Below are 21,539 nucleotides of genomic sequence, written 5' to 3' on the forward strand. Positions count from 1 at the left end.
TAGTGGGGGGGGGGGATATGGGTGAATCAACGTTCTAAAGAGGGAAGCAGCTAACGTCTTACTTTGTCTAGATGGCGCTAGCTTTTTCCGGGATTTGACTCAGTATTTTTCACAACCCCCCCCCCTCCATTTTGGGGCTGAAAAGGGGGAAGTAAGCTTAACATTGGTTGTTTAGTCGCTTAATATGGGGCTATTCGTCGAATACCAAATAGCTGTGTTTTTGGGAGCCATCTCTCGGCTCGGAATAAGAAAATGACCAAATAGTGTGAGGTTTAAAAATTTGACCAAATTTAAATTTCTATAAAACTATTCTACCAAATTTCAAATTTATAAGTGATGGGACACGGAAAGGTACTTTTTAACGCCTGATAACTTATTTTTGAACGAACCAATATGCTTTATTTTAATCAAAATTAGGTGAGTTGTCAATATATCCCTACTCACTTTGCAGTGTATGAGCTCTTCCATGAAGATACCATATATTACTCATTACCAGAAGAAAATATTTTCTTATGCCATTACCCGTTAAACCTTTAATGGACTATCCTTGTCTATGAACTTCTGAAGACTGAGTGACTGATTCCAACTATAGTTTCCTAGATCACTCGAATAGGTGAACGCGTGTAAAATTTAACACTAGCCACGTCATTTATGAGGCCGTGGTGCAGCGGCCACCCTATCTATCACAGCGCCCCCAAGTTCACAAAATCTACAGAAAATCCAAAAACATGTTGCAAATACCAAATAATTTGGTCAATCATGGATTAACTAATGGGTCAATAAACTGATAAAAACATTCACTTTTTACGCTATAGAATAGTCGGTTTTTCGAAACTCATTATTTGATATTCTAGATTTAATCTAGAATTTTGAAAACCATTGTTCGATTCGTCGGTGCGAATAGGAAACCTCAATTTTGACCAAATAGTACCGAATAGTGTGCACAGCCCTAGTTAAAACCTTTCGTTTGTGGCGCGTTTATTATAGCTATGAAGGAGACGCTAACGCCGTCTAACTAAAAACACTGGAATTAGCATATGTATGATTCAGTATTTCCGTAATTACGTCGGTTCCTGTACGAATGTTAATATTAGTTTCACTTTGTCAATCGAAATTAAGAAGTTGCACCTGTGTTTGTAATCACCTAGTTTTTAATTTTGCGGGAGAAATTATAACAACATAGTTACGTCATTCAAACATCGAATACCTTTTTCGAGTGTACAAGAATAATAATTTTCTTTTATCAGATATACTAGGAGCCACAGTAACCTGTCAGAGATTAAATAGTAGGTGTTTGTATTTTGACCTTGAGGGAATAAAGCATTTTAATTTCCGCGTCATAATATGAATCTTGAACTGAAAAAAAGCTTTTAAATAACTCGTTTGTCACCACTCATACCATAAGTAAAGGAATAACAATAAATAGGCAGTCTCTTTTCAATGCCCTAATGCGCAATTTTCCATATTAAAGAAGGGGTTGTTTCATTAAAATTGGAATGGTAAAGTTCCGGGAAACTCTTTTATCACATAACTCCTTGGTGTTTTTATTGGTCAGGTGGGAAAGTATAAAACCCTCCAGGTAGGCCACATCATGGATGAAGCACGTGGTTAAAGAAAGCGCGTGAGGAAATAGTTTTTACCTCTCTTTGTGACGTAGTCCAGGAGAGGTTCTGTAACGGCCGTGTCTGTGTGTCTGTCTGTCTGTCTGTGTGTCTGTCTGTACGTTGTTACACCCACGTGACCGCGTTCGCAGTTTGCGTATCGGAGCAAACGTGTTCGCCATTTCCGAACTGCTTTCACAGTCACGGAAATGGCTCCTCTACTTGAGTTCTCACACCACCATCTTCTGGTCTTTGTCCATCCCACACGGACATCAGTCTGTTCTTACTGGCTTCTAACCACCACCATCTTCTGTTCTTTGTCAATCCCACATTGACACCAGTCTGTACATACTGGCTTCTAGACACCACCATCTACTGGTCTTCCGTCTATTCCACATAGACACTAATCTGTACCATTGGCTTCTACTCCATTATCATCGCTTGGTTTTAGGATGAACGCGGCGATCAGCTAGGGTTACGAGAAACGTCTAGCCTCCCTAAGGTGGGATCGACCACCGAAGGTTTTCGCAACTGCGCTTTTTCCTTACTATTATAACGGAAACGAATCGTATATATACCCAAAAATTTGAAGAAAGCGGGAAGAGGGGTACCCTTCAATTTAAACGTCAATATTAGCAAAGTTTGAGAAGATAATAGGTATAACTTTATTTTAAACGATTTAACTATTATTAATGTTAATCATTGAAGATTAAAATAATTAAAAATAATTATATTTATTTAAATATTAAAGATAAACCTCTCGTGCAAAGAGAGAGATTATCATTGCCTCCTATATTTACCAAAGCCCGTGCATGCGATATATTTCCTTCATTGCCTCCTATATCTATCAAGGCCCGTGCATTGTGATATATTTCATTCATTGCCTCCTATATCTATCAAGGCACGTGCATTGTGATATATTTCATTCATTGCCTCCTATATCTATCAAGGCCCGTGCATTGCGATATATTTTTCAAAACAACAACAAAAATGGGAAGCTCCTCTCAGTAACATAATAATTTCTTTTCTCTGTATATGAAATGAAAATATGGATAATATTGCGCTCCTTTAATGTTATGAATCCTTGCCTGTCTATTAGTATTTTACGTAGGAGTAATACGTTTTTAGCTATGTCTAGAGAGGATAAACATAAGCGAGACTGTTTCGGAAAAAAAATACTGCTTCTACTAATGGGTTTATACTCCTTGTTACTGTTGTATAGAGTAATCATGATAAAAGCTTAAAAAATTACGAGGGGACAGACCTTTTTTATCCTTTCGTTTTATTCTTAATAAGAATATAAAACAATTATTTTGTATCAAAAAATATTTTTTGGTGCTAAGATTGCTTTAAAAAAATCGAAACGGTTAGGCATTGGTAAAAAAGACAAATGATATTTTTCAAATCTAATGAGATAACGCCCACCTAGTTGAAAATTGCCCTTTTTTATCCGCGGGAGCCATTCTTAATGAGAATTTCGATGCTAGTAGTTTGTCAATTAAACTACCGGTATATTATTGTTGTTGGAAATTGGATATTAAGTCAAATTAAGTGGTTGTAAAGAGCCAGCAGGTTTTTGCCGCTTCTTTTTGTGAGTATTTGATTTTTGTATGTAAAATGGAGGAAGATATTGTTGAGAGTAAGGATGAAATGCGGAAGCGCAAAGCGCGGGAAAGGATGAGGGCAAAAAGGTCGACGTTTTCATTGGATACTTAAGGTTATATAATCTTCTCGACACGGAGAGGTAATATTTTGGTTTTCCCAACTTGTCATTCTATAGGATAGGCAACTCGCTATCTCCGACGCAGCTTCGGTTGTCAGCACTCGCAAGCCCGTCTAAGGGCTCGTTTTCATAGGCGCGAGTTGCGTGAAAATTTCGAGCGAAAGCGGAAACGTTCGAAAAAATTACGTTACCGCGCGTATTCAAGCTCGTGAAGCGTGAGCGTTTTCGAATTTTCTAGCTTCTATGAAAACGAGCCTTAAAGGCCCGTTCAGACGACACTCTTTTTCTCGCTACGCTCGCCGTGCTGAGCTCATCAGATTTTCTGGCTTCACCAGCCTCTAGAAAATGCACTGTTCACACGGTCAAAATTTTCTCATTCTTGATCTCGGGAATTTTGGCCGTGTGAACAGTGCATTTTCTAGAGGCTGGTGAAGCCAGAAAATCTGATGAGCTCAGCACGGCGAGCGTAGCGAGATAAAGAGTGTCGTCTGAACGGGCCTTTATACTCGTACTAGCTTTTACCAGCGGCGTCGCTCGCGTGTAATAAGAACTTCCATCATAATGATATAAAGAATGGGTAGATTTTACTGATGACTAACATTTTTGTTGCGTCTTAGGAGCGAAGGCACTCGGCGTTGCCAGTCGGGACATTTTTTTCAAGGGGTTCTAAATTTCTGGCCGCCATTTAAAAAGATGGAAACAAATCGAACCCAAAAGACCATCAGCCCGTCTATAGGTTAAAGGAAACCAGTGTACTAAATATTTGCGAAATCGGTTGAAAGCGCGGACTTCGTTGCATAAAGAAGATTTTTTACATTTCTGTTCGCCATTTATTAAGATGGCGGCGGATTGGAAAAAATCTTTCTTAGTACGCGCCTACTACTTATGAGTAACGTTCCTGCAAATTTTCAGCGTTCATTATCAGTCAGTCAGTCCTTCGATTTATATAGATATAGATTGAGGGACAAAGGTTAGGAGTAATCTAATCTCCCACCCCTTCTGCCCTCCCTCGCTCCCTTTTAGAGGCTTAGATTAGACTTGCTACTGACTTTAATCGTTTTTAGGCACATCGTATATATGGGCGAGGATGCCCATTTCCGCACAATTTTCGAGAATCATAGCCAAATTCCGCACAATTTTTATGCCAAATTTGCGCACAGTTTTTACATCGAAATTTTAGTTCACCATTTTTTACCATAACCCATTTCCGCACATTTTTTTTTTGGTTTGGTTAGGGCACAGCCCACTCGATCACGCAAGTTGCACGCGCTATAGAAATAGATACCCGTCCAAAGAATAGCGCGTGCAACTTGATGTGGTTAGTGTTAGGTTAGGTTTTGTTAGGGTTAGGGTTAGGGTTAGGTTAGATTATGGTACAATAGAGGCTTGCTATTAAACTTGTGATTTGATCATTACCTCACATTGTGGCTATATTTGGTCCAACGGGATTCGGTCCAATGCATAAGTTTCATGATTTTAAAATGTAATCAAGAAGAAAATAAAAATGTTTTATTTGCAAACTGTGCGTAAATGAGTTAATGAAAAATTGTGCGCAAAGGGGCTTTTAAGGTGTCAAAAATAAAACTGCGGAAACGGGCGACCACCACGATGGGCTATTGGTTTGACCTGGTGCGCAGAAGAAGTAGAAGAAGATTAAGATGATGTAGAAGATGTTTCGTTCGTTATTTTTAAATAGTACTTCGCCAAACCACTTCTAGGTAGCGCTAGCTCTTCCTTCAATAATTTTTTATTTTGAAATTTATAATATTTATTTTAGAGCCCGGGACTTCGGATAGATAGCCTGATACTATACTGCCTCTACAGTTGCTTGTTGAAAGAGGATTGCAGAGATAGAGAGCGGGCGAGTATTCTACAGAAACGCGCTTTGGCAATTTTGCCCATAGGGAGCTAACAGTTCTGACCCTGAAAGGTCAAACCCTTCTATCTCTTACTGGAGTTTCATCCCCCTAACGGTTGGAAACAGTATTCTACGCGGAAAAATGCCAACCAGAGGGGGCTGCGTGACGTCAGACTATCTCTTCCCCGTAGCCAGTTGTTAGCTCCTCATAGATCATTTGGTTTCTTCTTAGCTACAAGGTGTCGAAGTGACTAATAGTTTTACCCGAGTAGTAGCGGTAATAGTTTTAGTAATTAAATAAGTAACGGGCGTTGGCGGCATGTGATTTACGATGCGAAGCAACCATTAAAAAATTATTCCCCTAACCGGTATATAAGGGTATATTTATTATAGTAGGGATATCGAGAGTACGTAAACGATGTGGCTTAATTATGGGCTAGACCATCTTGTTATTTTTTTATATATGGCGTTTAGCGATTTGAAACAAGTTGGGAAACCAAAATAAACCTTTCCCACTTCATTTTCTGAGTATGCAACAGTTGCTATTTATTGATAAACAACTACAGCCGTTAAAATTTTAAATAATAAATTATTCAAGCTATATTAAGAGTTCCATTTACAACTCGATTGACCTGTAAACACTACCCTCTCGTTGCTCCTCAACAATATTCTTAGTTATCCAGCATAATAATTTTTTCCATACTAAAGATAAATTATCTCTACCCGCTCAAAAAGAGAACACGTAGATCAAAGAATGGAAGCTTCCTCGATCAGACGTCATAGCTCACACTACACGCTCTATCATTTGCATAAAAAAAAGACCTAGGGCCCGTTGTTTTAGTTACAAAGTATAAACAAGATTGCCCAATTTTATACGGCGGACGTGGTTCCCCATATAGTTGACCTTCCTAAGAAAAGAGGGATTGGTGATTTTCAAAGGGAGAGGATTATGATTTGTCTATAATAGCAGGAATGCATATTATTCTTCTGCTTGGAATCTTTACACACTGAGAAACTAATGTCAAAGAAACAATAGTTTTCACCATGTTTTTGATTGTTTAATGCTGTTATCCAGAAAAACCTCTAACAGGCCTTAATATATACAGGTAGTCGCTGTTTTTCGAAATCACATTACCTTAATTTTAAATATACAGCAAAACATTGCTTTTTTTATGTTAACGACTGTGGAAAAAACAGCTAGTTTTTATTTCTCAAACGGAAGTGCAGGATATGTTATTATTAATAGAACGTTGCTGTTTTCCGAAAAAAGTATTCTGCCGTGAATAATTAAAAACACAGATAGTTACACTATTAAGTATAAATTAAACCTATATTTTACTGTATAATCCACCGTAAATTAAAGTTTTGCATACTATAATTTGAACATTAAGTACTTTACTTTAAACCTTGAAGCACTTTATTTTAAACCTTGAAACGCTTTAATTTAAACCTTGAAACGCTTTAATTTATACCTTGAAGCAATATAACCTATTCTTACCTAACCATGCTAAGCCTTTTGGAAAAGGTCCGTGTTTATTATGAAAGAACCCATATGAAAATAAAAATATTTTGGAAAGTCAGTGAATTGCTAATTTTAAAACCAATTTTTTTAACTTTGCAATCTCTTCTTCATTAAAATTTCAACCTACTTATTTCTAAAATTGACCGAAAATGTACAAAACGTGTTAAAAAAAGCTACATTCTTAAAAGCGTTATGCGACACTCTTAAAAGCGTTATGCGACACTCTTGGAGTGGCGTCGCTAGGCTTTTTATGGGGCTATAGCGCCCCCAAATTTCAAAGTTAGCCCCTCAAAATAATCCGTACACTAACTTCTAAATCGTCGACTTTAGTTATACAGTTAGAGAAATTTCCGCTTCAAAAACCTCGTTAGTGTCAAACTGTTCCAAGTTCGCGCACTTCCAGGGATTTTCTTTTCTTTAAATATGGTAGAGTAGATTAGGTCAAACGCGTTTCTTGTGCTCGAAAAACTCTTCGTTAAAAGAGATTATTAAATTTAACGAATACGTGTGTATATACTGCTGGGATATTAGGGCCTCCAAAACCAATTTAATACCCGATGCATTTATACTAATTTATAATTTTCTGCCTTTTTCAGAAGTTATTATGTCGGTGAAAATGACCAACTTACCATGCAGTTTCAAGCTGGATTTGAAGTCGAACAAGTGGCCAACTTTTTATGTAGTTTCACATTAATGCGAGAACTACCCTTGTTTGTTAGAACTGTCCTCTTATGTTCTCTCAAGGTTGAACCTTGCTAAGCGTATAGCGCTATTTGCTGATAAATCAACCACTCGGGAAGGTGTCATGCGACACTCAGAAAGCGTTATTTAAACTCGGAAAGGTGTTATGCTGTACCCTTTAAGGAATTTCACAACACTCATAAGGGAGTAAAAATTAACTTTTATTTCGATATAAGAGTTAAAATGGTGTTAAACTGAAACTCTGTAGCACCATTTTATTCTTATCTTTGACACTAATTGCTCAAATAAGTGTTATTAAACCCTTTCTGGGGTGTAAATGAACACTTGTAATGGTGTCAAATTTGGACCCATATAAATTACTTTTAAAGGTGTTAAAGCACACCGCATTTTCTTAGAGTTTATAACAGCAACCAGTATAAATCTACCCTAATGGACAGCTAGTCGTCTTATATAAATGACAAGTTGCATCTTAACCAACAGAGCTTAATGTTTTTAATAAAGGTTTGAGTGCTTTTAGTTTAACAGCAAAGAGAGTCTTTATCAAAATAAGCTCCGGGATTTAAAACTGTTCTAAGAGCTGTTATTTTTACAGCAACCCTATTTGTTAAGTGTACTATAAGCGGTTTGAAACAGCATGATGTGTTTTTATTTTCACAGCAATCCACGTTTTAATCCAGAGTGCTTAGTGAGTTTAAAACCACATATTTTGCTGTTAGTTTTACATAGGACTGTTCACGAGCTCGAGCCAGCTCGGGCTCGTGACGAGCGAGCCGAGTTCGAGCCGAGCCGAGCCGCCACTTTTGCGGCTCGATTAATTAACGAGCGAGCTTTTTTATGGTCGAGCCGAGCCGAGCCGATAGGCATCGAGCCGAGCCGACTCGCGAGCCGGCTCGCGAGCTTAGTCACTGATATAGTGCTTTCCTTTTAGTCTTTATTCTCTCCACCAATAGCGTTCCGTTGTATCTTTACATGAAATAAAGCGTGGGAAAAATCTCTCGTCTCTAACCTTGAGCATATTTTAAAGAGCGGGTTTTACTGAACCACTACATTCCTAAACATGGGATGGCATTTATAGTCATTCTCAAGTTTGACGTTAGTAGTAGCAATTTTTTTTAATCATGTATATGTTAATCGAGCCAGCTCGGCTCGGCTCGATCATTTTCGAGCCGAGCCGAGCTAGAGCCGAGCCAAGACCCAGCTCGGCTCGAGTCGAGCCGAGCCGCCGTTTTTTTGACTCGAGCCGAGCCGAGCTTTTAAAAAGCTCGCTCAGCTCGGCTCGTGAACAGTCCTAGTTTTACAGCAGCAGAAATTTTATGTAACTGTGATTTATTGGTAGTAAAACAGCATATAGTGCTGGTTTTTTCATTGACCCCTACCATATAATCAACGGTTAAGACTGTCTTTGAAACAACCTCTGAAGCGGTTATTTTAAAAACTACGAACGCCCCTGAATACACGAACAATTAATACTTAAAAATGTTAGTTCCACTGTTTAGAAAAACAGTATTGTTGACGGTATTAAAAACAGGGAGGATGTGCAATTAAATTAACATCATCTTGATGGCATACGCTTTTGCCATTACCATAGTGTTTATTTTACAGCATTTTTATTCTGTGTGTAACAGGCCAAGTTCTGGGTCTTTCTGTTTGAATTAAAGGTGAGGAGGTGTAGAAATCGTCACCTCTGACGTCATGCATAATGTATCTGAACCTTCAATCCGCGTGACATTGAGATAGCTAGCGACCTGTGCTGTGATTCTCGCGACCTATGAGCGCCAAACCCTAAAGTTATATATTTTTTAAATTTTAATTTATGGAGTTAAAGTTAGCAAATTTATTTATTTATGTTAGTAAATGTCTAACGTTTTTGTTTGAGCTATTTGTTTCACAATTATTATTATGTTTTGTTTTAATGGCTATATATTTAAAGATAACAGGAAAAGTTTTTTATAAAAGCGTATGAGACTATGAGTCGTTGCCAGAGGAGGATTTATTTTGTTGTTTGATTGATTAGGTGTCGTTTTTAGCCACATCGTATGATGTACATCTACGATGTGGGTATTAGGTTGGCCAACCCTGTTGGCGGCATTGTAGGCGGCGTTGTGCTGTAAGTAGATGCCTTTGGCTGTATAAAAATTTTCGTTCGTCATTTGAAGGCAGAGTGAATGGGAGAGGACTGTGACTCAGCTGATGTTTTGTGAAATATGGGTTCTACAGTATACACTATAGAACTACATTCCTTTGTGGGGGATTTTTTTTCATAGTTTTCCCTTAAAATTCTTGAAGGTTTTATATTTCGAGTAAAATTTTCTAAGAGAAAGTTGATATTTTTTGCTCGTCGATTATTTTTGCGGCTTTTAAATATTAAAAGTTTTTCACTGTCGAACATAATTCTTGCGCTTGGTTATTCCATTTGTGCCAATTAACCATCGTTGCGTCAACACCGTACAGTTCAGGAAGAACTCAAGTGGGCTTTAATCTTTGATTATCTTTTTACCCACATCGTATATATACGATGAGGCTATTAGTTTGTCCCGCGAGCCTGTGGTGAGTGTGGTGGTTTTTCGCGATTTGGAATGTGGTCAGAGTTAACCAAAGAAATGGTTGTCAGAGCTAACCGAAGAAATGGTTATTTTATGCCGTTGGCAGTATAAAATTTTTCGTTCTTCATTGAAGGGAGGGAGAGTGAATGTGAGAGAATTGTGGTGAGGTGATATAACCATTGTGTTTGTAAAGGCCCAATTGTTTACGCCTCAACTGTTAACCCTATATTTTCATAGCTTCAATCACAACTGGTTTGCAGTATAAACACTATGGTCTCGTTTCACCTCAACGATATTCTTAGTTTGCCAACATGAGTGTTAACCTTACATAACACCAAAGCTGATTTGTGGCTAGACTCACCATAACCTCTCGACTTGGAGAGGTTTTCTTTGGTTTACCAACTTGTTAGCTCCCCGAGTGACGTATGTGACAAAGGTTCTAATTTCGACATGTCTGTCCTTGTCTTTCCTTCTGTCAGTTGTTACACCCCGGGGGTCCGCGTTCGCAGTTGAGATTTTGTTGAAATGTTCTGGTTAGTTATATTGGATTTGTCGACACGAAAACTATTTAGTGTTTAGTGTCTACTTAGACAGGAAACAGTTCTCGGTTTTCAGCTCCTAAAAGGCTAAAAACACACGGGCAACGCTGGGTAGCCTATTTTTTTAGCCACATCGTAGTATACGATGAGGCTCTTAGTTTGACCCAAGCCGTAGTAGTAGTAGTAGTAGTGGCCGGGGTTGTCGCTTTCGTTATCGTCAGATTTTAGCTTAAAAGGAACTTTATATTACCACAACCCACCCATAGGGGTTACTGGGCTCGGTTAGAGATTTAATTTTAATAAAAAAAATTTCAGGTCAGACCCGGGCATCGAACCCGGTTCGCTGGCGCAGTAAACAGATATTCTACCACTGAACCATAGAGACTTAAAGAAACCACGAGTTTTTTATCGTATATTTTTATCTCTAGAATGTCGGGGTGATGTGGGGCGGGGTACTTCTTAATCTGTGGGGTCGGATACTTTTGAGTTTTTATCTGTGGGGTCGGATACTTTTGAGTTTTTATCTGTGGGGTCGGATACTTATGAATTTGTATGTTTGGGGTTTATATATTTATTTTCTTTTTATTTAAGTGCTAATTAAATAGATAACGATTTTCCACGTTTCCTACCGCGCTCCTCGTGTGTTTCATTCTCGTTCGGTAGCTATCGTCATCTATGTTATGTTTGACTGGAACGTTTTGGCGGTTAATTCAAATGTGGGTTTAGATAGAGCTAACATAGTGTTAAATGAGCGTTATGCGTTTGATCATTTTAGCATTGCTAAAGGTAATTCGAGGGGATAATCACTAAAATGCGTAATCACTATAACTAAACTTTCTCTTTCAAAAGTTTCTGGGCATAAGTCCTTGTTTGAAATTTATAAGATGCGATAAGTGTGCATCGGCATAAGTCTATGTTGTAAACTCGAGGGGATTATCACTAAAAACTATCTGTTCTTCGATTCGCCGGAATATTAGAATTACAGCATAAGTAAATTTATACGGTTATAATTTTATCACTGTTTAGAGTAGGGAATCGAGGGGCTATTAACTCTGATTTTATGCACGGTAAATCATTTAAGCATTGAACAAGTTGGGAAAACCAAAATATTACCTCTCCGTGTCGAGATGATTATATAAACTTAAGTATTCAATGAAAGCGTCGACCTTTTTGCCCTCATCCTTTCCCGCGCTTTGCGCTTCCGCATTTCATCCTGACTCTCAACATTATGTTCCTCCATTTTACATACAAAAATCGAATACTCACTAAAAGAAGCGGCAAAAACCTGCTGGCTCTTTACAACCACTTAATTTGACTTAATATCCAACTTCCAAACACAAATATTTTCTGGTAGATAAATTAACAACCTACAAGCAAAGAAAAATTCTCAAGAATGGCTCCCGCAAATTTAATAGGTCTATTTTCAACTAGGTGGGCGTATCTGATTAGATTTAAAATATATATTTTTGAAATTTTTGGTCTGGCTGTTATCTACACCTAGATGGTTTTCAGTGAAACAAACAAGGAGCATAAACACAATAGTGGAAGCTTCAGTCTTATTTAAAACATGTAAAACAATTATCATCTCTGCAAATAGCTTACACATGTATTTTTTACCAATGCCTAACCGTTTGGATTTTTCTAAAGCAATCTCAGCACCAAAAAATATTTTTTGATACAAAATAAATGTTTCATATTCTTATTAAGAATAAAACAAGAGGATAAAAAAGGTCTGTCCTCTCTTAATTTTTTAAGCTTTTATCATGATTACTCTATACAACAGTAACAAGGAGTATAAACCCATTAGTGGAAGCAGTATGTTTTTTCGAAACAATCTCGCTTATGTTTATCCTCTCTAGACTTCGCTAAAAACGTATTACTCCTACGTAAAATATTAATAGACAGGCAAGGATTCATACCATTAAAGAAGGAGCGCAATATTATCCATATTTTAATTTCATATACAGAGAAAAGAAATTATTATGTAATGTTTCTGAGAGGAGCTTCCCATTTTGGTTGTTGTTTTGAAAAGTATATCGCAATGCACGGGCCTTGATAGATATAGGAGGCAATGAAGGAAATATATCGCATGCACGGGCCTTGGTAGATTTAGGAGGCGATGATAATCTCTCTCTTTGCACGAGAGGTTTATCTTTAATATTTAAATAAATATAATTATTTTTAATTATTTTAATCTTCAATAATTAACATTAATAATAGTTAAATCGTTTAAAATAAAGTTATACCTATTATCATCTCAAACTTTGCTAATATTGACGTTTAAAGTGAAGGGTACCCCTCTTGCCCGCTTTCTTCAAATTTTGGGGTATATATACGATTCGTTTCCATTATAATAGTAAGGAAAAAGCGCAATTGCGAAAACCTTTGGTGGCGATCCCACCTTAGGGAGGCTGGACGTTTCTCGTAACCCTAGCTGATCGCCGAGTATATCCTAAAACCAAACGATGATAATGGAGTAGTAGCCAATGATACAGATTGGTGTCTATGTGGAATAGACGGAAGACCAGTGGATGGTGGTGTAAGTGCAGACTGGTGTCAATGTGGGAGTGACAAAGAACAGAAGATGGTGGTGATTAGAAGCCAGTAAGAACAGACTGGTGTCCGTGTGGGATGGACTAAGACCAAAGATGGTGGTGATTAGAAGCCAGTAAGAACAGACTGGTGTCCGTGTGGGATGGGCAAAGAATCCTAGGGTTCGAAAATTACCGTAATTTTGGAAAATGGTAAATTACGCCGTAATTTACCGCGTAAATTACCGTTCATGGTAATTTACGAAAATTAAAAAATTAAATTATATTGATCGTTTTTAAGCTAAATAATGAAAATATCACTTGAACACAGCTATTCTTTTTATAGCATAGTGTTTTTCAATATTTAAACACCGAGTTTTGATGTTTGCATCTCAAAATACTTTTGAACAGCAACATCCACTTTCTTCTTCTTACCAATTTTGCGAATTTTTGCTATTTCACGTTTTTAAAACAAAATTCTAGAGAAGGGCCGATAACAGTTTAGTCAAATTTCGGTGCCGATATATCGGTTTAGTCAAATTTCGGTGCCGATATTGGTATCGGTATGGGCCCATCTCTAGAAAATTCTAACAACTACAGCTTTCCAGCTAAAGCAAACGAACTCGACAACAAGAATAGACGAGAAAATCAAATTTCATTTCCTTAATCAAATTTTTCCCACGCTTGCCGTTCAACCTTTTATGACTTACTCATATATCATGGGGAGAAATAAGTGTGTATGCACGGGTAGAGCAAAATATGGGGCTTTTAGACCATTTTCCAAGTGTTAGAAATGAAAATTCGGTGGTAAATTACCATCGTGGTAATTTACCAGCGTAAATTACCACGATATATTTTAGTTAGTTGTTCGCCTTATTGAGCGTTACATCGTTTTGATAAAGAACAATTAAACATTCTTGAGAGACTTGACTAATATTGGCGTTTGAAATGAAGCATACGCCGGTTGCTTCGCCTTACTCAAATAGGTAGTATATAAGGGTGTCGAACTACACTTTAAAGCAAGAACAACCGCAATTGCGAAAACCTTTGGTGGACAACCCACCCTAGGGAGGCTAGACGTTTCTCGTAACCCTAGCTGATCGCCGCGAATGTCTTAAACCAAACGATGACGATGGAGTTAGAAGCCAATGAGACAGATTGTTGTCTATGTGGAATAGACGGAAGACCAGTAGATGGTGGTGTCTAGAAGCCAGTATGTACAGACTGGTGTCCAAGTGGGATGGACAAAGACCAAAAGATGGTGGTGATTAGAAGCCAGTAAGTACAGACTGGTGTCCGTGTGGGATGGACAAAGACCAGAAGATGGTGGTGTGAGAACTCAAGTAGAGGAGCCATTTCCGTGACTGTGAAAGCAGTTCGGAAATGGCAAACAGGTTTGCTCCGATTTGGAAACTGCGAACGCGGTCACGTGGGTGTAACAACAGACACACACACACAGACACACACACAGACAGACACACACACACACGATCGTTACAGAACCTCTCCGTGACATACGTCACTTGGAGAGGTAAAAAGATAGCCTCCTCATTAGGGTAGGGTATAGAGGGGCTATTCACTCGTACGATGTGACTACTATTACGAGCCCTTGGGCCGTCTTGTTCTACTTGCTTTACAAGCTCTTTCCCGTGTCCGGCTAGCGGTTTATAATCCGACTCTACTTTTTTTATTCTAGGTGTTACGAGAAATATCATATTAAGGATCTTGTTAATAATACGAACAATTAATATGACTTTTTACGACGTAATTAATGTTGCCTTTTGGTCTCTCTTGTGTTGGATTTTATACCTTATTTTGAGTTCAATATGGTGTTCAATAGGTTGGTTTCTATCTTCAAGTATTCTGTTTTCGTTTATTTATAGCACGAAACGCTTTTTATTCTAATTTTTTATTAGTTTAGTATTAGTACGTGTTAGCAGGAATTTATACATTTAAATGGAGCAGAAATGAATATCAGTCCTCATTTAGTGCGCCGAACGACTACCAATCTACCAACCATTTCCACGGGACGGGCGGGAAATATTCAGGGGGCTTCCTTATATCTAGCCAATAGCTTTTATGAGATAGTATTATTCCACTGAAAGTAGTATTTTTCCTACTACTTGGTGTAGTTAGATTGTTACGGAGGAAAATAGGTATGTAATGCAATATATTGCTGTAATCGACATAATTTGTAATGGAGTCCGATTTACTAACGTTTAAGAGTTTTTTACTCGTTACAAGCATTTATTCCACTGATTGCACTGTAACTAACTTAGTGCACAATAAATACTATACAATGAGCAAGCAATTCTTAATGGAAAATTTCAGGTAACATACCTAGAAAAAACGGCTTTTTCTAAATTATAAATGGAAAAATATAAAAAAATAAATGACCTCCTACTAAAAATTATTAGCATTTAATTTGTCTTAAAAACGAGGAAAACTGTGCCGCCATTGGTTTAGTGGCGTCTGCTAGCCCGAACCTCTTACCCGTGCGGGATTGGCTGAATTCTCACGGGCTTGAAAGAGAAAAAGGATATATGCTCCCTCTTTCAAGGGTGAGAGGTTCGGGCTAGCAGACGCCACTAAACCAATGGTGGCACAGTAGTCCTAGTTTGTGAGACTAATTAAATGCTAATTATTTTGTAAGAAGAGATATTTTTTATATATGCATTTCCTTTTTTGTTTAGAAAGAGACCGTTCTTTTAAGGTATAATGTTATGTTACCTGAACTCTTCCTTTAATCACTAGGCAATGCGTTACAAATTACGTGGAATACAACAATCTTCTGCTTTACACACCTATTTTTCGTAGTATCAATCTTGGAACACAAAAAAGTATTTTAAAATTTTCCATAGTGGTTCAGGTCTTGAGGGTTGGAGGAGCACCTCATCGGGTTATTACTCTCTCGACTTTACTTAAGATTAACTGCTTCTTTAAAATATATCAATTCCTGATATTAGTTATGAAAAATAGCTTTACGCTAGCCATACAAAGAAAGAGAATAATATAATTGTGCAAATTCCGTAACAGTGTTAGAGTTTAGCTGCTTCTATATTCGCTGCTACTACAAGTTAAATTAAATTTAACCCAAGTAACATTTACTTTAAATAGTAAGGAAAATTAATGGAATTTGGCGCAGAATCACTAACCAGGGGATAAGAGGTAAGTGTTAATGGTTTTCGTTTAACGCAAGTCTCGGCTGATTTTTAGTTTAAACAAATGCCATAGTCGAGGGGTGGAGTTGACCAGCAACTTAGCAAGGAGGATGTAATCGATGTATAAGAGGGGAGACTCGTTCTGGAAAGGGTGTAGGTGCCGTGAGGGGGTAGCGGTAACCATGGCAACCGGGGGACGGCACGGTACCGTTTTAGGAACGGGGGACTACGTGCATTTTCTCTGACTCCCAAGTCTCCCCTTTTATACATTCTCCTTGAACTTAGCAAAGGCTAGTTTTAGCTTCGCCCACGTGGACGAGTGGTGATTGGTTCCTGTTTTGGATAATGTGAAAATGTTGTGTTGAAAATTAGCCATCATGCTATACACCCTTTCGACGGGAAAAGGGGGGTAGGCAATCCTTAGTATCGGCAGATACAAGGGGGTTGCTCCAATGCCGTGTTTGAGCACTCTCAGATCCAAAACGCCTACAGCGCAGGCGCTAAAGAGCGAGATGGAAGGCAGAGTTTTATCCCCGCGCCTTTCCCTCTTATAGTCTGTCAAACGAAAGAAGAGCCCTGAGAAATTTGTCCAAATTGGTGTCGCCACCATCGGCCCCATAATTCTTTATCAACTTGTTTTGTTTTGTCAATAGTCGTCTGTAATATAGTCTGCTATAAACAGATAGGCTTAATCGCAATAGAACCAATAAATTTTGTTATATATATTTAATATGTTTATGTTTCATGGTTTTTACGATCATAGAGTATTAAAGAATATAAAAAAAATAAACGACAAGACACCAGTTTTATCTTTGTTGAACTAGCATTGCAATATATTTTAATGGCATAAGTTAAAGTACTTGTCCATAAGTCTAAGTAGTAAGTAGTTCAGCATCAAAGCGTCTTCAGTCCACATCTTCATCAGAGTCTTCGCTGTCTTCTTGCATATTAATTTTAAGAGGTTCAATTGTGGTTTCGATGATGGAATCTTTTTCCCAATACTCATGCATTATATTCTCGACGCGAACTTTAAGAAATAATAAAGCGTCACAAGTCCAGACCAGAACCCAGAAGTACGAAATTGACGAGGTTGCTAAAAGTAGAGGTCACACGGTAGTGAGGATTCCACCGTACCATTGCCTGTTTAACCCGATTGAACTAATATGGGCACAAGTGAAGAACGACGTTGCGAAGCAGAATTCTGGTTTCAAACTCTCGACGGTCAAAGATGCAACATTGAGGGCCATTGAACGTGTGACACCAGAGAATTGGCGTAAGGCAATAGAGCACGTCGAAAATATAATGCATGAGTATTGGCAAAAAGATCCCATCATCGAAACCACAATTGAACCTCTTAAAATTAATATGCAAGAAGACAGCGAAGACTCTGATGAAAACGTGGACTGAAGACGCTTTGATGCTGAACTACTTATGGACAAGTACTTTAACTTATGTCATTAAAATATATTGCAAAGCTAGTTCAACAAAGATAAAACTGGTGTCTTGTCGTTAATTTTGTTTTTTATTCTTTAATACTCGATGATCGTAAAAAATCATGAAACATAAACATATTAAATATATATAGCAAAATTTATTGGTTCTATTGCGATTAAGCCTATCTGTTTATAGCAGACTATATTACAGACGACTATTGACAAAACAAAACAAGTTAATAAAGTACTATGGGGTCGATGGTGGCGACACCAATTTGGACAAATTTCTCAGGGCTCTTCTTTCGTTTGACAGACTATAGACTCGTCGAAAGGGTGTATAGGGATGCCACAGAAGCCGACATTTGCTTTAAGGCTTGGGCTGCTGCTGTAATCTAATAGCAAATTTTCAGTTCGTGTTAACCATGTACCAGACGGCGACGGAGTTCATGCCTACGATCCAGAAACGGGCGATAAATTTGACGTTCGACTAATTGGTATTGACGCCCCGGAAATGAAAGGACAAGCTTTTTCGAAAGAAGCCAAAAATTATCTTTCCAAGCTAGTGCTTGGAAAGTTGGTCACCCTTGTTACCTACAATGCAGACCAATACGATCGGACTTTAGGTTCCATCTATATAGGGGACGGGAAAGACTGCGTATCGATCATGATGTTGAAAAAGGGTTTAGCACATATTTACACCCGAAGAAACGCCGAATATGGGGGTGAAAAGAAAGCATTCATAGCCGCTGAACATTACGCTCGCAATCTTCGATTGGGAGTATGGTCCAGTAGTTCTACTCAACATCCGGCTGATTTTAAACGGGCACTCAGAAATGGGTTCTAGCCTCTTCTATAGTCTGTCAAACGAAAGAAGAGCCCTGAGAAATTTGTCCAAATTGGTGTCGCCACCATCGACCCCATAGTACTTTATCAACTTGTTTTGTTTTGTCAATAGTCGTCTGTAATATAGTCTGCTATAAACAGATAGGCTTAATCGCAATAGAACCAATAAATTTTGCTATATATATTTAATATGTTTATGTTTCATGATTTTTTACGATCATCGAGTATTAAAGAATAAAAAACAAAATTAACGACAAGACACCAGTTTTATCTTTGTTGAACTAGCTTTGCAATATATTTTAATGACATAAGTTAAAGTACTTGTCCATAAGTAGTTCAGCATCAAAGCGTCTTCAGTCCACGTTTTCATCAGAGTCTTCGCTGTCTTCTTGCATATTAATTTTAAGAGGTTCAATTGTGGTTTCGATGATGGGATCTTTTTGCCAATACTCATGCATTATATTTTCGACGTGCTCTATTGCCTTACGCCAATTCTCTGGTGTCACACGTTCAATGGCCCTCAATGTTGCATCTTTGACCGTCGAGAGTTTGAAACCAGAATTCTGCTTCGCAACGTCGTTCTTCACTTGTGCCCATATTAGTTCAATCGGGTTAAACAGGCAATGGTACGGTGGAATCCTCACTACCGTGTGACCTCTACTTTTAGCAACCTCGTCAATTTCGTACTTCTGGGTTCTGGTCTGGACTTGTGACGCTTTATTATTTCTTAAAGTTCACGTCGAGAATATAATGCATGAGTATTGGGAAAAAGATTCCATCATCGAAACCACAATTGAACCTCTTAAAATTAATATGCAAGAAGACAGCGAAGACTCTGATGAAGATGTGGACTGAAGACGCTTTGATGCTGAACTACTTACTACTTAGACTTATGGACAAGTACTTTAACTTATGCCATTAAAATATATTGCAATGCTAGTTCAACAAAGATAAAACTGGTGTCTTGTCGTTTATTTTTTTTATATTCTTTAATACTCGATGATCGTAAAAATCATGAAACATAAACATATTAAATATATATAACAAAATTTATTGGTTCTATTGCGATTAAATATATATAACAAAATTTATTGGTTCTATTGCGATTAAGCCTATCTGTTTATAGCAGACTATATTACAGACGACTATTGACAAAACAAAACAAGTTGATAAAGAATTATGGGGCCGATGGTGGCGACACCAATTTGGACAAATTTCTCAGGGCTCTTCTTTCGTTTGACAGACTATAGTGAAGAATAATTTTTTAACGCGACGTTTTTCATAGTAATTTGATTATTCAAACTGCACATTTTTGTATTTGTGTGACAATGTATATATTTTCCGCACTTCTTCGATGTATCTCTATAATTATTTTATATTACATATTGTTCTATTTCTTAGTTTTATTCAGTATGTCAAGCAATTCAACTGGAAATTACGATTTCTTTACTTTTTTAACAAGGGAAAAAATCATTTTGCTATACTTGAAGTGGTTTCTAATGTTCTTAGGTTGTACCGCACCCAAAAATTATCTAAGGGTATACAGCACTTTCCTACCAGTAATTAGTGGCGTCCCTCAGAGTAGCGTTCTTGGCCCTCTATTGTTCCTTATTTTCCTAAACGACTTCCCCTCTCAATTATCCTCTAAGTTGTGCCTCTTCGCGGATGACCTAAAATTTTTTCGTGTGATTCACTCTTATGAAGATGTACAAACCCTCCAGTCCGACCTCAATCGGCTTGAAGTATGTACCTCGCGTAACGACCTCTGTTTTAACAGCCAAAAGTCCTTGTTGCTAACCATTCACCGTACGAAAGCTGATGAAGACTTACTACCTTAATGCCAAAATATACGTCGGGTAAACGAATATCGGGATTTAGGTGTGCAAGTTTCCCATAACCTTAAATTCCACACCCATATTACAAGGACATGCAGTCGCGCCAATGGGCTACTCGCGACCATCAAAGGCAATTTTCCTAATCTCTCCCACCGATTACTTACGCGTCTTTTCAACTGCTATGTTCGTCCGACCCTAAAAATTTGGGAGCCAACTCTGGAGCCCCTCCTCTAGTGGTGATATAAAACTCCCTACGTTCGATTGCCCAATTCAAACTGGCTATCAAAAAAGTTTTAGGTCTTTAGTTTATACCCATGAATTTGGATCTTTAAGGCTTTGTATAAAGCCCTAGCTCGTCATGCAAAACGAAAAAAAAAGGTAACTTTCTTAACTTAATAAAGAATAACGATTTATAACACTTAACCTTTTGAAATATATTATTTGGTGGAAAAAGTCATTTTAAAGCTCTGGAACTGGAACCAGATTTTGGCTCAAACATTTCCTTGGCAAAATAAGGCAAAAGACTTAAGGTACCTTCGCAAACGAGCGTAAAGTGAAAACTGAAAGCGGTATCTGAAGCAGATTGAAGAATTCAGTTTCAGCATGGCCTTTCGCATACTAGACTAACGCGGATTTGTTTAAGCGGTTGTGCAAGCAGGCGCTGAATCCCATTTTCAGCTAATATCTGTTTCAATTAGATATTCCAGTTTCCTCTTGGGGCCACGTGATATATTTTGACCAATTAAGAGTTAATTTAGGGAAACCACATTCGATTTACATCATTTTTTATCTTGTCGTCCTGTTATTCTTCAATTTAGTTAATAGAGCTATTTTTCTGCCGTGAAATCGGCCAAAACATTAGTACAAGAAAAAAATGCTAAAAGCTTGTCAAATAGTATGGGACACATCCTTGCGTGGTTCTGAAAGTATCAAGGATCGTGTTTCAAAACCTTGCATAGCAGAGAATATTCTATATAATATGGAAATCCCCTTATTTCTTTCTATTTCGCAAAATGGAATGAACGCACCAACGAGGACTGTTCCTAATTTTCAATGTTTTTAATACAGTGCGTTAACATAAACAAACGCTTATCTCTTGCACTAGCCATCTCTACAAACTATGTTCTTTAACTAGATGGCGCGTTGGACGACAAACTTTAATATCCTTGGAAATAATTAAGTGCGCCTATGCGATAGGTGTAGGAAAGAATCAGAAACGAATTTCCGATTCTGAAGCACAAAGATGAA

At 37.8% G+C, this 21,539-nt stretch overlaps 1 protein-coding gene across 1 annotated transcript; it reads left to right on the forward strand.

The window, feature by feature from the left end:
* The first annotated feature begins 1,037 nt into the window (after positions 1–1,037).
* Positions 1,038–19,856, forward strand: LOC149619008 (uncharacterized). The gene is made up of 4 exons (XM_089855236.1): positions 1,038–1,286; positions 14,716–14,859; positions 16,137–16,187; positions 18,024–19,856. Exons 2-4 carry the CDS (start codon positions 14,769–14,771, stop codon positions 18,455–18,457), a joined length of 576 nt encoding a protein of 191 aa, XP_089711362.1. The 5' UTR covers positions 1,038–1,286; positions 14,716–14,768; the 3' UTR covers positions 18,458–19,856.
* Positions 19,857–21,539: the final 1,683 nt, after the last annotated feature.

Source organism: Phalangium opilio, unplaced genomic scaffold (genome assembly GCF_054372755.1).
Source record: "Phalangium opilio isolate 3A_F unplaced genomic scaffold, DU_Popi_V2 ptg000209l_1, whole genome shotgun sequence".
Classification (NCBI taxonomy): Eukaryota; Metazoa; Arthropoda; class Arachnida; order Opiliones; family Phalangiidae; genus Phalangium; species Phalangium opilio.

What these genes read in the sequence shown, in the direction of transcription:
- LOC149619008 (XM_089855236.1), top strand. Translation starts at nt 14,769, where the DNA reads ATGACTTTTTACGACGTAATTAATGTTGCCTTTTGGTCTCTCTTGTGT. An exon ending in TTCAATATGGTGTTCAATAG is followed by an intron (nt 14,860 to 16,136) that starts GTTGGTTTCTAT and finishes TACTTTAAATAG; the next exon opens with TAAGGAAAATTAATGGAATT. An exon ending in CACTAACCAGGGGATAAGAG is followed by an intron (nt 16,188 to 18,023) that starts GTAAGTGTTAAT and finishes GCAAATTTTCAG; the next exon opens with TTCGTGTTAACCATGTACCA.